This window comes from Halichoerus grypus, chromosome 14 (assembly GCF_964656455.1).
Source record: "Halichoerus grypus chromosome 14, mHalGry1.hap1.1, whole genome shotgun sequence".
NCBI classification, from domain to species: Eukaryota; Metazoa; Chordata; class Mammalia; order Carnivora; family Phocidae; genus Halichoerus; species Halichoerus grypus.
The window spans coordinates 81,495,257-81,512,310 of NC_135725.1; the positions used below are offsets into that span (position 1 = coordinate 81,495,257).

The following is a 17,054-nucleotide window of genomic DNA, read 5'->3' on the forward strand; positions in this document are numbered from 1 at the left end:
GGTACCTACCCGAGTCCCGCTGGTCCAGGGTCATGGAGTTCCACCTCCTTGTGATGTCAATATAGAGGATGTCCACAGCCGCCATGGACAAGCTGCTGCTGCTGAGCTTGCAGTTCCTGCCAAAGACGGGAGGGGACATATTACTGCTAGATGGAGCGCGCCCTCTTCCGGTTTGCCTCCATGTCTTTGCCGGGGTTGGGTCCCCTGCCTGGAAGGCCCTCCCTTCCCACAGCTGGAACTAGTGGTGGGCATACGGCAGGGGTGGTGGGAGAGAAGGCTGAAAATGTAAGTTAAGGTTAGATCATGGTGGGTTTCTGTCATTTGGTCAATTCTAAAGGGCTGGAAAGAGCAAGGACTTGAGCATGGCACGTCTTGCGTTGAATCTGGTGCTGCCACTTCGAAGCTCATGGCCCTGGTGAATCCATGTCCCCTTCCTGAGTCTCAGGCTCCTCCCTTATAAAGCAGTCACTGTGTTTTGGCCTGTTCTAACACCTACCAATGGAGGTCTCTGCCTGCTCCGAGGGGGAAATGAGAATCCCATGTTTCAGAAATACACCCTATGCATGTCCTCACCTCCACATCCATTAGTCTCTAGGAGGAGAAAGAAAAGCCGGACCTGGGTGCTCTGCTCTCTTACCAGTGTCCATCGGCTGACAATGGCACACTCATGGGACCCAATGATGGGTCCCAACGGACCCAACCGATGTCACTGATTGAGACAGAAGATATTGCTGCTATCCAGAAGTGATTCCCCGCTGGAATGCTCACCAGATGAGTCCCTGGGCCCAAACCTACAGACAGGGGCTTGAGGCTTCTGCACTTCTCCCATCTAAATCTGTCCCCCGAGATTTCACATGGGACCCGAACAGCCACGGCGAGCCTGAGACTTCCAGCGCAGATGAGCGCCACTGGCCCACACCCCTTTGCATGGGCTGAGGCACATCGCTGCGGGACCCCTCCACGCTCATTCCTGACTTTGGGGAGTCATCTGGAAGTGGCAGGGGCGGGGACAGGCTGGCCTCAGAGTTTCAGAGGTTCCCCTAGTTTATTTCCTCCAGTGCAGAGAGGCCAAGATAACCAGGTTTTCAGTCCCACATCAGCTCCCTGTTTGAGCATAGAGGCATGTTTGCAATCCTCCTCCTCCTCCCCTCTTGGTTTTGTTTCATTTTGTTTCTTGTTTTTTGTGTTTTTTGGGTCTGGAGATGTGGGGAGGCAGTCTGGCACACTGAAAAGAACGTGATTTGGGCATCAGACAGACCAGGATTGAAATGCTGGCTCTGCTGCTTTTTCTAGCTGTGCGGCTGTGAGCATTTACTCAAACCTTCAGTGCCTTTATTTGCTGATACCTAAAAAGAAGAGAAGAATATCCGCCCACGTGGCGGGGGTGAAGATGAGATGAGGCAGCGCATGCCAAGGACCCAGCATGGTGCCTGGCACCCAGGTGGCCCACAATTGTTGGTTCTCCTCCCGATCTCTCACCCCTTTCCCATTTCCTCTTCCAGAGCTAGAAAGCGGGAACTTCAGAGGCTGCTTGGGGCTGACCTTTCAGCAAGTGGCCCTGTCCATTCTGGAGAAATGGTGCTCGCCAGTCAGACTGTCTGGGTACGAGAGCCCGGGCTCTCTGTCCAGACTAAAGGTAGCCCTTGGCTTGTCCAGATGCACCACCTTCCTGAACAGGGTCGTGCTGGGAAGCGAGTCCCAACACAGACTCGATTTGCCCCAGGAATCCTGAAGCTAGACCTCTGGGCCCGCTGTCTGTTTGGCTGAACTACATTCAATGCTGCTTTCAACTCTCCGAATGTGCCCTCATCCACTGCCCCAGCTAATGATAAAGTGGTTCTTTGATTTCCCATTTGTCATCAGCCCTTGTGTGAATAGCTCCCTTAGGAACCCGACAGAAGAGGGGTTGATTGGCACGCAAGATTCGGGCACCCCGAAACCCCTCTCCAAACCCATGCACACCCCTGCCGGTGGTGGTTGGGAGTGTGCCCGGTGTGGTGCCCAGACGAGACTGGTGTTCTTTACGTGCCAGCGCACCTGCTCGCTCCCTCCCTCCCTCTTCCTTCCTGTCTTCCCCACTAGTATTTCTCAGGCCATCAATTCACATCCTGCTCCCTCCTGGGCTCCTGCTCCATATGTCAATCACAAGTCACCGGTGGCAGACTTCAAACACATCAGCGCACAGTTATTGAGCCCCGGTAACAACATGTCAACGGACGGAGAGCTTTTCACGTTGCGTGTCACCCAGATGGCTATCTCTATTGGGTTCCACTGCAGACAATGCTCCAGCTTCTCCCAAGGTGTGCCGACAACCTGCACTGCTCATTTTCAAAGCTTCATTAAGAAGGGCCACCGCGTTCCCCTAATTATCATATCGGTGTGCTCTGGACTACCTGCTCCCCCACAGGACAGGAGTTCTGCCCGGCTTGCTCTGTGGGGTGATGGAGTATAAAAAGGGACACGAAACTGACCACTGGTATATAGTTTTTTTTTTCTGACAGGTAGAAAATAGAAGTGTCAAACCTTTAGCAGGAGCCGTAATTTACCAAAGAGAATTCTCCGTTTATCCCTGTTCCAAGGTAACTTATCCTCCCTAGTGATGCCTGCAAACCACAGTTGGTTGCTACATCTGGTGCCCGGACAGGGGAAGGGGGGATCCGTGCTGGCTGCAGGAGACAGGAAACGCTTTAAAAGAATTTTGATTCTGTAGGTATTTCTTGGGCACCCATCCATAGGCCAGGCCCTTTCCTGTCCGTTGGCTCTCTGGATCTTTATAACCACCCTGTGATGGAAGTATTCTTAATCCCATTTCAATGACAGGTAAGCTGAGACTCAAGAGAAGGAACTTGACTTGCCCAAGATCACGCAGCAGGGATTCACATCCAGTCCTCCCCTGGAGCTCTGGGGAGAAGTTGGGAGATGACCCAGCCCAGGGCCGTAGGAAGAACCCAGGACCATAGGAAGAACCCAGGACTCAAGGCCTAGTCTCAGGTGGGGCCTGAGTAAGGCCAGAGCCTCTAGAGAGACCTGTTGGGAAGCTTTAGGATATAGGGCTGGGGGAAGTCAACCAGGGTCACTTGGGGAAAGTCTCCCAGGTTTGTCCCTATAGTCACCAGACATTCTCAATTGACCCAAACAGGGAGGGCCTCCTTGTTTGGAGGGTCAAGACTTTAGAATGAATTTTTCATCTATCCATCCACTTGATACAGAATGTATTTTGTGTTCACTATGTGTAGATGGTACTCTGAGCCCAGTGAGTGACGCAGGGCTGAATCCATCTTGGATGCCACTCTCAGAGGGTGGAAGTGATCTCAGAGTCTGGGATAAAAATGTGAATTCTTGGTAGCTCTTAATCATTTGAACCATTTCCCCTTATGCCCTGGGATGAAATTCCTCAAATGACTAAGGAGTGGAGGGATAAATTCTTCAGTGGAGGAGAAGTCCAAGAAATACGGTAACAAGAGAAGCCAGGACAATTCTTAAGAAAGGATAGGCTGGAAAGGTGTATGGGAAAAAAGAGCTCTGAGTCAAATGCACATGAATTTGAATCTTGACTTTGCTATGTGACCTTGAACAAGTCACTGAGGTTCTTTCCTTATTTGTACAATGAGGATAAGGCTACTCACCATTCAAAGCCATTTTAAGGACTAGTTCAGTGCCTGGTACATACAGGGAAGTAGCAAATGACAGCTCCCAGCCTTCCTCCATGATGTAGAACCACTTTGAAGAAATGTTTTTTGTTCTTTGTTTTTTCCCCAGAATCAAAGGAATTTGGGCACATATGATGGGAGATAATCACAAATCATTCAAGGTTATTAGGAGCCCAAGTATAGAAAGATCTGAAATTATCATCCCCATTTTCTCTCAACAACTACTGACATCTCATGGGGAGTTTAGAAACCAACTTTTCCACTCCATAAAATCCTATTTATAGAATTTCTTTTGTGTTCATCCTTCTCTGTGAAAGAAAAGAAGCTTATTTTTCCTGGAGAGTTTTCTATAAGGTGAAAGCTAACAAATGATCAATATTTGTTAATTAAAAAAAAAAACCCAACACTAAATGGGAGGGGAAAACGACAACTCTGGTTTATAACATATATATTTTTAAAGGCTATTGATATCCTAGGCATAGGCTCTCACACTATCGCTGGAGAGAGATCATCACAGAACAGGGGGATTTTCAAAGTCACGGAGGAGTTAATGACAGAGGGGGAGAGAAGGCCCTTTACACTTCTCTTCCAGAACATTCTAACACACCATGTTGCCTCTCAGAGCATAAAACCCCCCACAGCTACCCATTATGAAACATATTAATATCTCCCTATGAGAAAAGGGAGTGGAAGGGGAAAAAAAGGAAAAAAGAGAAAAACCATTCTCTAATTTAAAAGGAGAGCAGGATCAGAAACCACAAAGGGCCTGAGCAGGGCTCTCCGAGCGGACTGGCCTCGCATGAAGCAGGAAGCAAATGCTCCAGGTGCGGAGAAGCTGCCTCCATTTCCTCGAAATGAACCCGGTTTTGGCAAATGGTTTAATCTGCAGGCTGTGGAAATGGAAAATGCAGCACGTGCAAACTGATGTCTGATTCTGATGGAGGATACATTTGCAGAACGTGTTCTTAGTGAATTACATAGAATGCCCCCCAGATTAGTAATCCAATGGAAGGAAACCAGCAAAAATGCATTTCCCTCAAAGAAAGCTGTCAAATTGAAGAATCAGATAATTTCTATTTCTCAGAGAAAGAGAAGTCTCCACGCCCCAGGAATTATTATGACATAAAAATAGAGAGAGAGAGAGAGAGAGAGAAAAGAGGCGCTTAATTCATGGTAATATGTGCTACTATTATGTGCCTCCTGAGGAAACAACACGAAAAGCTGGTTCGATGAGTTAAGTCTAGACAAGGGAACGACAGTTCATTATTTCTCATTTCTTGGTAGAAAAGAAAAATAGAATGTGGCCAGACTATCATTAGCATAATTCACTCCTAAAACTGCTGATCTATGCAGAACATTATGAGAGATGGTCACTGAAAATAAATTCGGTTGGATGTTTATTTTGTTCCCTCCAGTTCTCTTTGAGGAACTCGGAGAGAAAGAGTGGGTCGTCCAGGTGAAAGCCAAGTTCAGCTTCTGCCGTTTGTGTGGGAGATCTGAGAGGAGTATATATCTAGCCAGCAAATATGTCTCTTGCACAGTGCTCCAGAGAAGGGCACTTGGCTCGATTTAACATATGGCATAAATATTATTAATTCATAATGAAGCAAAATTTAAACCGAAATGGAAAGGAGAGAGAGAATGGTTGTTAGCAAGAGAAAATGCTTGCTGTTAAATTTAGCTGGCAAGACTGAACATACTTAGATAAATCTAAGCTCAGAGAATATCATCTTTTACGATTAAGTTGCTGTTGGGAATCTCTTGGTATATTTCAAAAGGAAAAATCTATTAACGGTTGTGCAACATTTTCTCCACTTCTTCCCACATCCTTAATTAGGCAGGACATTGGCTGGGTGGGTGTGGAGGGAGGGGAGAGGGGCTCATTGTCCGAGTCCTCCTCCGGCCGCCTACTCCCCACCTGAAGACATTGTTCTCCTTCCTCGCGGTCGCCATGGTCACCATCACTCCCACAGACAGTGCTGGTGGCAGATTGGGAATAATGGTACAGGACCTAAGGGTCTTGACCCTCACAAAAATCGGTTTTACAGCAAATGCCCTTAATTATAGAGAAAAAAAAGGATGGAAAGAATCATAAAGCCTATCACATATGGACAGATTTGTAGCGATGTTTTTGACATCATCCAGTTCTAGTCTGAGAGTGTTTTAGGAATCCCCTTTGCTAGGACCATTCTCAATTCTGTTTCTTCTAAAATCAGGTATGAACATAGCAGTCCTCTTAGTATGTCCCTCGCCTCTCACACCAATGCTCACACATCGGTGGTCTCTATGGGTAGTCACACTTTGACTGAACCCACATGGTGTTTAAAAATTATTTTCTGAATTGCCAACATCAATAGACATATATTGGGATTTTACATAAAAATCAGCATTTCTAGCTTCTCTTGAAAAATCAAAAGCTCTGGTGATACTCCCCCAGCACAGCCTTTCCTTTAACCAGGGCATGTGTTCTCATGCCTGCCGTACCCTGGGCCCCCTTCCTTCCAGATCCCACCTGCTGGCTTCTGCTTCCAGCCTACCCCTGGAGGCAACTGAGATTGTGATTCTTATGGTGTGTTATTTTTTTCAAATCTTCACCTACCCCCCTCTCTTATGTTTCAGTAGAATTTTATTAGGAGTTAGAAGGAAGCATCTGACATCTCCCTTCTTCCTTCTTCCTGCCTGGAACTCGACCATGATGGCTGGATTCTGAGCAGCTATCTTGTGACTGTAAGGCAATCCCGAAGCTTGAAAAGCCCATGCTTAGGATGGATGAACAGGAAGACAGAAAGAAAGTGGGCTGTGATCACATTGTGGAGTCATTAACGAGCCCTAGGACCCCCATGCCAAACTTCCTATTATATGAGGGAAAATTAATCTCACTATTTTAAACCACTTACAGATGTGTATCTATTACTATGAGTCAGATGCAATTCCCAGACAAGTCAGAAGGTATCGGGTAGTGTTCTCAGGGAAATAACAACATGTGTCTGTTGACTTTCTTGAGAATTCCCATTGCTTAATGGAAATAATAGTCACAAGACCCCCCACTTAACAAATAGCTCCTGTCAAGTAGGCTCTGGGCCGGGTGCTTTAGGATGTATTACATCCCAACCTCGTAATAACCCTGATAGGCAGGAGAGATTATTCCCATGTTACAGACAAGGGAACCGAGACTTGGAGAAGGGGAGGGGTTTGCCCAAAGCCACATAGCTATCAAGTGACATGCCTGGCTCTGAAGCCAGACCCAAAGCCTTTGCTCTTTCCACTGGGCTTCCTTCCCTGCCCCCCCCCCCCAAGCAAACGCAGAGCCCTTCTCCAAAGCACTGTGCAAGTCCTAACTCGGGTTCCCTGAAACAGCAAGGATTCCTGCCGATTCTTCTGTGTACCATCCCATCAGGAACATCAGAGAGCCAGAGTTAGAAGTCATACAGTTCATTTGGAGAAAAGCGTATGACAAAATGTTTCTGATTCAAGGCTTCGAATTATTTGCTTTAGTGAATAAAACTATGAAGGATGTGACTTTAGGTGCAAAGGTTGAAATATTAAAACCAATGATGAGCGAAACAGCAGTGACATCGAATGCCGGCAGATAGTTGCTTCGAGGTGGGGGACCCCATTCCTGGCGTGTAGGTGGCTTCCTCCTCATTTTCTAGGATATCTGAGACTCAGAGATGGTCCCTAACTTGCCCAGGGGTTACACACCTAGTAAGTATTGCCTCAGATACTTATTCCTGTGTCGCCCCAAAGTGCCCCAGGGAGTAGAGGCAAGTGAACGAACGACCATGGGTTATATTGTAGGCTATGGGGAAAACACGCTTGCTTTATCTCATGTCTTATGTTCAAAATTCATGCCAATTTTGTATTGTACTTGATGATATAATCATGTTATTTTTATATTAGGACAAATACATTAAATTACTTATCAACTGAATTATTTAACTTTTCTCTCCTGAAATGGACACTTGGGACAGATGTGCCTTGTTTCTTTGTCACATACCACTGGGAGAACCTCACCCCAGCTTGAGAGACACGAGGTCTGTCTGAGTCCAAGGGACGGCAATTTCTATGTGGTTTAAGGACCTCGTTCAAGGCAGCACCGCATTGTGTTTAATGCCGTCCCGTCTGTCACATTCGTTAACTCACTCAGCAAACGGGAGTGGACGGTGCCAGCCACCGGAGCAATCCGACCCCAGTCGGGGCGCTGACCCAGCAGCACACAGGCTCTCCCAGGAGCAGTCGGGGGGTGGGGGGGGGACCAGCCAGATGTGGGGCCGCACTGCACCCTGCCCGAATCCCAGGCCAGAGGGGCTGGTCTCACTGACCTTATGAAAGTCCGGAAGCCTGTTGGCCCCAGCTTCATTGTCCCCTTGATTCCCAGGAACCGGATAAACAAATTTGCCATTCTGTCCACCAGACGCAGGTAGTTGAACTGCTTGGCGTACTTGGGGAACACCTGCTTGAGGCAGATGGACGGCAGGTGGGCTTCGGGATTGCGGTTGCTGTCGGAGGCGTTGGCCGGCTCGCTGTCGGAAGGATCTTCCTTCACGGCTAGTGGCTGCTTGAGCTGCTGAGACCTGAGGAACACAAGCAGTTAGGGACACAACCAACCTCTGGAGCGGGCTTGATGGTAGGCAGAGCACCTTCCCTCACCTATTCTCCTTTCCCTACATTCACAGCAACCTCAGGAGCTGTGAGCGCTCTCACCATTTCTATCGTGCAGACCAGAAACTTGACCTCAGAGAAGCCAGCTCCCCAAGCTCACACAGCTAGTGTGTGGCAAGGCCAGGACTCGAACCCAGGACAGAGCCAGGACCGGAAGCTTACACTTGCTCTGTTCTCCCACCCTGGATCCCCAATCTGGACATCTTCCTTTACCGCGCTCATGAGTCAAGAGAATACTCTATTACGGAGCAGCCTAAGTTTGATTTCAAACTCCTACTTGTGGGTAGTAATTGAATAATTAAGAAATATAAAAATCTCATTGAGGGCTGGCAAGAAACCAGAAGCACAGTTCAATGAACAATTTGCAAAGATACATCAGTTATCCAATTCTAGGAATAGGCACAATTACGTTTTCGGGCTTAACTATTTTCTTATTTGGAACATATGCAAAAAATATGATTATAGTGTTGTAATTCCTGAGTCTGGATATTTTATCCTGAAATTATTCTGATATTCAAGAAAATTCCACAGCTGGTAACTCTCACATATCCACCTTTGGCCTGGAATATTCTTCTCACCTCCAGACCCACATATCCAACTATCACCTGTTGCATCTTCAGGTTGGCCCCCAGCCACCCCAGACTGAAATGCCCATTTCCCTCACCCCAAATCTACATTCCCCATCTCCTTGGATATCACCCCCACCTGCCAACTACCTAAGCAGGAAATGTCAGGATAAATGCCAGTCCTCCTCTCCCTCTGCCCCTGCCACTAGTCCTAACTCCTCAATATTTCTTGAAACCAGCTCTGCTCTCCCCCACTGGGCCTTGTTGACTCTTTCCTAGACTCTACCAATAGCCTCCAGCCTTTCCCATCCACAGACCCATAGACACTGTCACCGAGGCACCTCTTCTTTTTTTTTTCTTATTTTTAAAAATCTTTTTATTATTTATTTTTTTTAGAGAGAGAGACAGAATGCAAGCGGTGGGGGTAGAGGGAGAGGGAGAGAGAGAATCCCAAGCAGGCTCCACACTTAGCACTCAGCATGGAGCCTGATGCAGGGCTCGATCCCACGACCCTGATATTACAACCTGAGCTGAAGTCAAGAGTTGGATGCCCAATTGACTGAACCACCCAGGCGCCCCTTGAGGCACCTCTTCTGAAGCAAACCTGACTTGGCTGCCCCTTAGTACAACTCTTCACTGATTCCCGAGTGCCTACAATGAGGTTCATACTCTTCACTCTGGCACTCAAGGCCCCTCTCGATTTCTTCTCCAACCTCCTCATTTCCTATCACTGCCCTAGACACATTATACCCTCAGAGGCCTTGGGCACTCCCTGCCACCCCACCCTGCTGCCCATTGGTCTGGTCTGGACCAGAGACTTGGTGCCCACTGGACACCCAGCTCTCTTCCACAGCTGGTGCCTCTCTCTGCCCTTGCAGCTCATCTCACTTTCCCCTCTGCTGTGCCGCCCACAGCTGGTCTAGGAACTGGTGTGACCATTTCCATCCATAACCTGCATCCATTCCTAAGACAGAACCCTGAGCACGTTGTACTTGGTCAGTAAATACTGCCCAACCAGCTAACTCCAGGAAAATTAGAACCATGTCACTTGGTATTGAGCTCAATACCAAGGCCAATTTCTACTTTTTTCTTATTAAATGGCCTCATCCCCTGTGCTCCCACTTCTAAGCACACCATCAGTCACCAAGTCGGACCATCTTGGTATCTTTGTACCCTCTTTCCTTGGCCTTTGAGGCCTTCCCCTGGCCCTGGCTGCCTGGCACATTTCTGTTCCACTTCCAGAGCCAGCTCAGATGTTTCCTTGATCATGCTGATGACTCTCTTCCAGGTCCCACTCCTGTTTCTCAGACCTGCTCCCTGGTTCCTCTGCTCAAGCGGCACTGCGTTTGTCTAGACGCCAATCCCTCCCTCACGCCTCATTCAACTCTAACTCATTCAACTCAAACTCATTCAACTCCAAATCTCATTCAACTCGATTTCAACCTGGATCGTTTAGGTGCTTGGGAAATGTTTCATTGAACTTGTTGAATTGGGAGTTTGCTTTTAATGGCAAGGCAGGCCTCAAATAAAACACCAAGGTTATAATATTTTGTACATCATAAGGTCTTATAAATGGGGAAGAGGTTTGATAGAGAAACAGCAAGCTTGACAGCCCTGCCCTAATAGTCTTCTCTTCATTCTGGATTAAGGAGTCAGCCTGTAAGGAAGAGAAGCCCCTTGTGTGAGTCAAGTCCTGTGAATTCTGTTCACAGTTCCTTCGAGGTGGGTCATAGCACGGGTCTCAAAGCAAGGACAGGCAGAGGAGAGAACCAGAGCAGCACAAAGGAAACCCTCCCCCACTTTTTATGATTTATTTATTTATTTATTTGAGAGAGAGAGAGAGAGAGAGAGTCAGGGGAGGGGCAGAGGGAGAGGGAGAGAGAGAGACTCCCAAGCAGATTCCCCACTGAGTGCAGAGCCTGACTACGTGGAGCTCAATCTCACAACCCTGAGATCATGACCTGAGCAGAAATCGAAGTCAGACGCTCTACTGACTGAGCCATCCAGGTGCCCCAGGAAAACCCTTCGTAAAGTTCAGCCGTGTGTGGATGGTCCTGGGGAAACAAAGCCTCGCCCACCAAGGAGAGGCCTGATTCCTGGGGAGAAACACCTTTCCCGGGGCGGGTGGGGTGCCATCTCCCTCCCCCTAAGCCGGTTATATCATCATCTCCTTGAATTCAAGCACAGTAAATAAAAGTCAGGTGGTTACTTTTCAGACAAAATGAAATGTCTTCGCATGAAGGTGATAGGAAGACAGTTAAGAAAAGAGTAGCAGTATTACTGGAGATTAGCTCTTAAATTACTGGGTAAGTGGCAATCACTGACTTTATAAGCACTCATTAAGTTTTTGTTAGAGGGAAGATTTGGAAATGTACAGTTTGAACGTGCTCAGTGCCAATGAAGAGAGCTCAGAACTCTTCCCAATCAGTCGTCCCATCTTCATTGTCTCATCCGCTCTTCACACAGCCCTGTGAAGTGACTGTTATTTTTATGCCCCTGTTCCAGATGAAGAAACCGAGAGTCCCTGCGGTTTGCCAGAGCTGAACCAGAATTATAAATCCGTCCTTCCAACCAGTCCTTCCAGCGTGTCCGTTGCCAATCTATCGCTCGAAAGCACGGCATGATTCACGGGGTGGGGGTCACAGAATCCAAAGTACTGTTATTTACGTTGTGTTTTTGTTTGTTTGTTTGTTTTTTAAAGATTTTATTTATTTGACAGAGAGAGAGAGAGCGTGTGAGAGAGGGAACACGAGCAGGGGGAGTGGGAGAGGGAGAAGCAGGCTTCCTGCCGAGCAGGGAGCTGGATGTGGGACTCGATCCCAGGACCCTGGGATCACGACCTGAGCTGAAGGCAGACGCTTAACGAGTGAGCCACTCAGGCACCCCTTACGTTGTGTTTTAAATAGTGTTTTTAGATTATAATAGTCATCCATGCTCTTTGTAGACATTTTGAGAAATGTATAAAAGAATCTAAATCATTTGTAATCCACAGCTCAGGGAGAAAACCACTGTGTTTTGGTTTCTTATCTATATTTGTAAAGTTAGGATCACATTACACGTAGCGTAAATCCTTCTTTTTATGCTTTATGTGACATCACAAGTGTCTTCCCATGGCATTAAATATGTTTTCAGGAGCAGAATTTCTCATGGATGTGTGATATTCGGTATTAAGCCCGAACCATAATTTAATCAGCTACCCCCCTCAGCTGAGTGTCTCCGTGGCCTGTCTTTGACTAAATGGGGTGTGGTGGTCGGTCTCAGGCGATGTGCTCTCTCCCAGAAACATAACCTGTCACAGCAGGTAGAAGCCTTGGAGGTCATTCTGTCCAATGATGTCATCTATTTCTTCGTATGTGGTCTAATGTATACAACATAAAATTCACCATTTTAACCACTTTAAAGTATACGTTTCAGTGGCATTTAGTACATTCACGGTGTTGTGTACCCATCACCTCTATCTAGTTCCAGAACATTTCTATGACAATGCCATTTTGGAGGAGAAACTTTAATTCCAGGCAGATAAGGCCACTAACACCAGTGGGTCATTTAATTAGCAGATGGGCCAGGGTGGTGGTGGCCTCCGCTCGGGTCGCCCGGGTGATGGGGGCCCCACCACCTTCAGGGGACCTCTCGAGCTGGGGAAGTTTTCCTAATGACGTGCATGTCAGAGGATATCTCCCACCAGGGTCCTCAGCCTGCACCCCGCCCTACGCCCAGAGCCACGCAGAATGAGTGTTTTTTCTCTTGAACGTGAGCCCTTCACATTTCCTTCAAGGGTTGCTGTGTTTACTGGCTGACTGCCGTTTCCCTTCCGTCCTGAATCCCAATTAATAAGCTCAAGATGAAAAGGGCCTTCAAAGCCACAGAGACCATTTTCAGGAACTCAAAACCACAAATTCAGCGGGGAGTGTTTTACTCAACCGGAAGAAGGCAGTAAAGATGTAGCTGATTTAGAAGACGAAATAAAACAATGAGGGCGCCTGGGTGGCTCAGATGGTTAACGTCTGCCTTTGGCTCAGGTCACGATCCCAGGGTCCTGGGATCGAGTCCCGCATCAGGCTCCCTGCTTAATGCAGAGCCTGCTTCTCCCTCTCCCTCTGCCACTCCCTCTGCTTGTGCTCTTCTGTCTGTCTCTCTGTCAAATAAATAAATAAATAAAATCTTTAAAAATAAATAAATAAATAAAACAATGAGAAATTGTATCTTTGCTTGAGCTACTTCCAGTGATCACATCGAGATCCAAGTTATCGCAAATACTGTAAAATCTTGTTTTTATTTAATAGCATTTAATGGAAACGTCGGGTTTATGAAATAAAAGTGGCTGGTAAAGAAAACATAAATCAAACTTACTAGTCCTTTGGGGTAATCTTTTTTATTATTATTGAATTTGGTATATCCTTGACTCATTAAAATTCTGGAATGTTTTCTCTATTATCGTTTTTCAAATAAAATGGAATTCTTTGTTATTAAAACTCTTGTGAAAAACCACCTATCTCTATTTTGCCTGGAAAGCTTGCTATTTATCGGGGACCTACTATGTCAAGCACTGGGCCAAGCAACTTACTGATATTATCTCAGTGTTTCTCATAACAATTCTATGAGGTAGGTAGAAACTCATGCCATTTTACAGATTAGAAACCCAAGATCCAGAGAACCCAAACACTTGCCCAACATCATAAGTCAGTAGTGGCATCAGAATTAATACTTAGGACTACACGTTCCATACTTAGGCTCACTATATAGTTCTTGTGCTAATAAGTCGAACCAAAACCTTTTTTCCTTAGGCGTACACTGTATATATCCCCAGAAATTAACAAAACAGGAAGGTCGATAAAGCAATGTCAGATTCCAGTTTCAGGGAAAGTACGTGAATTCACTGAGAGAAATAATTTCCATTTTTAGTTAAGCATGGCTTCAATAATTTATATGTTCATGAACTATTTCCCAAGCACTTCCTTGTCCCACAGGCCTCGGATACATGGGTGAGGTGGACACAGTTCTTACCACCCAGAAGTATGTGACCAGGTAGGGGAAGACAAGACCCATCTGTAAACAGTGAGTGAGTCAGGTGAAAATGCCCAGGTGAAAAAGAACAAAGAATCCAATCAAGAAATGGGCAGAAGACATGAACAGACATTTTTCCAAAGAAGACATCCAAATGGCCAACAGACACATGAAAAAGTGTTCAATATCGCTCGGCATCAGGGAAATCCAAATCAAAACCTCAATGAGATACCACCTCACACCAGTCAGAATGGCTAAAATTAACAAGTCAGGAAATGACAGATGTTGGCGGGGATGCGGAGAAAGGGGAACCCTCCTACACTGTTGGTGGGAATGCAAGCTGGTGCAGCCACTCTGGAAAACAGTATGGAGGTTCCTCAAAAAGTTGAAAATAGAGCTACCATATGATCCAGCAATTGCACTACTGGGTATTTACCCCAGAGATACAAAAGTAGGGACCCGAAAGGCTACGTGCACCCCGATGTTTATAGCAGCAATGTCCACAATAGCCAAACTGTGGAAAGAGCCGAGATGTCCATCAACAGATGAATGGATAAAGAAGATGTGGTATATATATACAATGGAATATTATGCAGCCATCAAAAGGAATAAGATCTTGCCATTTGCAACGACGTGGATGGAACTGGAGGGTATTATGCTGAGCGAAATAAGTCAAACAGAGAAAGACATGTATCATATGACCTCACTGATATGAGGAATTCTTAATCTCAGGAAACAAACTGAGGGTTGCTGGAGTGGGGGGTGGGGTGGGAGGGATGGGGTGACTGGGTGATGGACACTGGGGAGGGTATGTGTTCTGGTAAGCGCTGTGAATTGTGCAGGACTGTTGAATCTCAGATCTGTACCTCTGAAACAAATAATGCAATATATGTCAAGAAAGAAAAGAAGAAGAAGAAGAATGTAGCAGGAGGGGAAGAATGAAGGGGGGGAAATCGGAGGGGGAGAAGAACCATGAGAGACGATGGACTCTGAAAAACAAACTGAGGGTTCTAGAGGGGAGGGGGTTGGGAGGATGGGTTAGCCTGGTGATGGGTATTGAGGAGGGCACGTTCTGCATGGAGCACTGGGTGTTATGCACAAACAATGAATCATGGAACACTATATCTAAAACTAATGATGTAATGTATGGGGATTAACATAACAATAAAAAAAATAAAAAAAAAATAAAAAAAAAAGAAAATGCCCAGGTGAGCATCCAGAGAAGGACCTAGAGCATATGGAAGGAGGTCGGTTTGCTGGGTCCTGGTAGTATGCATGAGGGGAATGGGTGGGAATATGACCAGGAAGCTCTTGTGGATGTCTAGGTCTTATAGAATCTTGGATGTAAGACTGCTTGGATTTGGTAGTGTGGGAAATCAGAAGTGGTGGATCTGGGGGAGAGGAAGAGCAAAATCAGAAGTATGGTGAAGGTGAATGAGCCTGCCAGCATTAATCAAGGCAGGGGAGTGGATGATGTTAGGAGCTCCTAGAATATTCTAGGTCAATGGTTCTGAAAGCATATGCCCTGGACCAGCAGCATCAGCAACACCTGAGAACTTGTTGGGAATACAAATTCTTGGCCCCACCCCAGGCCCATGGACTCAGACACTGAGTGGGCTGGGTGCTCTGTTTAGCAAGCCCCATGGGTGATTCTGACGCGGGCTACAGTCTAAGAATCACTAGTCTGGGTGAAAGAAGGTGGATTTGGCAACTGCTGGACCATGGGGGACAGAAAGCGATAGAACACCCTGGATCATGTTCCCGGGCAATCCAGGCAATCCAGGGCTTGGCAGGAGAGCCTGGTGGGCAGTGGTGCTGCACTGGCAAAAGGAGGTAGGCAGGGTCCTTTCCCCACCACGTGGCTGAGACCCATCCCCGCAGTCACTTGGGATTTCAAATGCACATTGTCATTCCTGAAGAAACTGCTAACCGTGTACCACAGAAGTGCCTTAAATTAGCCCAGCAGCAATTTAAAGAGTTGGAGGATGAAGTCACTAAAAATAAACGAAACTACCATGTAGCCCAGCTCTGTCACTTGATGAATCTTGGCCATCATACGGCCCCATTTGCTTGGTGGTGACGCTATGCTATTAGAAGGGAAGACGAGAGACAATAGAATGGGTGAAGCACGTGTTTCCAAAATATGAGGATAAGGACTCAGTGAGGGAACTTTGTCTGATGCTCCAGTCCCTGTAAGACCCATGCTGGGTCTATTCCTCCCCACCCCCTCCATGCAATGCTCCTCTGAGCGCTCCTCTGGCCACGGCCCCCCCGCCCCGATCACTTCCTTCCGCAGTGCGGTGTGACAGCGACAGCCACAAACACCATGGTGTTATTGGCGGCATTTACTATGTGCCAGGAACCGCAGCTGGAAAAAATTTAAACTTGATGAAATCCTGCCAAGTAGGTGTTATTGTTATTCCCATTTTACAGATGAGGAAACTGAGGTACGAAGACACAGACTAATCCTGGATAGAAGCCCAGGATAGAAACCCAGCAGGCAAGTGCCAGAGTCCTTGCTTCTAACCAGTGCACGATGCTTCTTCCATGCCCGAGGAGTTAGCTGGCACTGAGCCCCCGAGAGTCAGGCGGGATACCTGTAACATCTCATTCGAGTCTGGCAATGATCCTATGACTTACAAACTATAAGTGATGAGAAAAATTAACTTCAGAGAGGTTAACCTAAATTCCCAAGGACACCCAGCTATTACATGGCTAAGGGTGACGATTTGACCCTGGATCTACTTGAGTTCAAAGCCCAGGTGCTTTCCACTCCATCATACTACAACTCATTGTAGTTAGGCACCTTCTCTAAATGCACTTTTACCTCCAGCAGTGGAGAAAAGTCTCTTACTTATGGGATCGGGTGAGGCTTATGAGGAAGAGTGGCTGGGAAGACAGCCAGCCTAAGCCTAGCACACAACTATTGCATTGCTTAGGATCAAAAACACAGCCTGCCTATGAAGCGTCCGGATGAATCTGCTTGGGGGGCGGGGGGCTTATAGCTGACCTCAAGGTAATGACCTGGGAACAACCAGCACTTACCTGGATGGGGTTGTTCCCTTTTGACTGCCAAAGCACTCAATCCCTATTTCACCAATACAGGCTCCCACGAATCACAAATGCACCATGTTTGTCACGGGTACGAATTAACAAGGGCCCAGGGCCAACA

The 17,054-nt window shown here is 46.9% G+C and overlaps 1 protein-coding gene across 5 annotated transcripts in view; it reads right to left on the reverse strand.

Moving 5' to 3' along the window:
• The window catches only part of TTLL11 (tubulin tyrosine ligase like 11), a 249,851-nt gene that overhangs the window by 50,867 nt on the left and 181,930 nt on the right, over positions 1-17,054 (reverse strand). For all 5 annotated transcript variants that reach the window (XM_078061723.1, XM_036107811.2, XM_036107810.2 and 2 more), the window contains 2 exons: positions 7,973-8,224; positions 10-116 (listed from right to left, as the gene is read on the reverse strand). In XM_078061723.1, the coding sequence (XP_077917849.1) occupies positions 10-116; positions 7,973-8,224 (359 nt within the window). The remainder of the gene's footprint in view (positions 1-9; positions 117-7,972; positions 8,225-17,054) is intronic.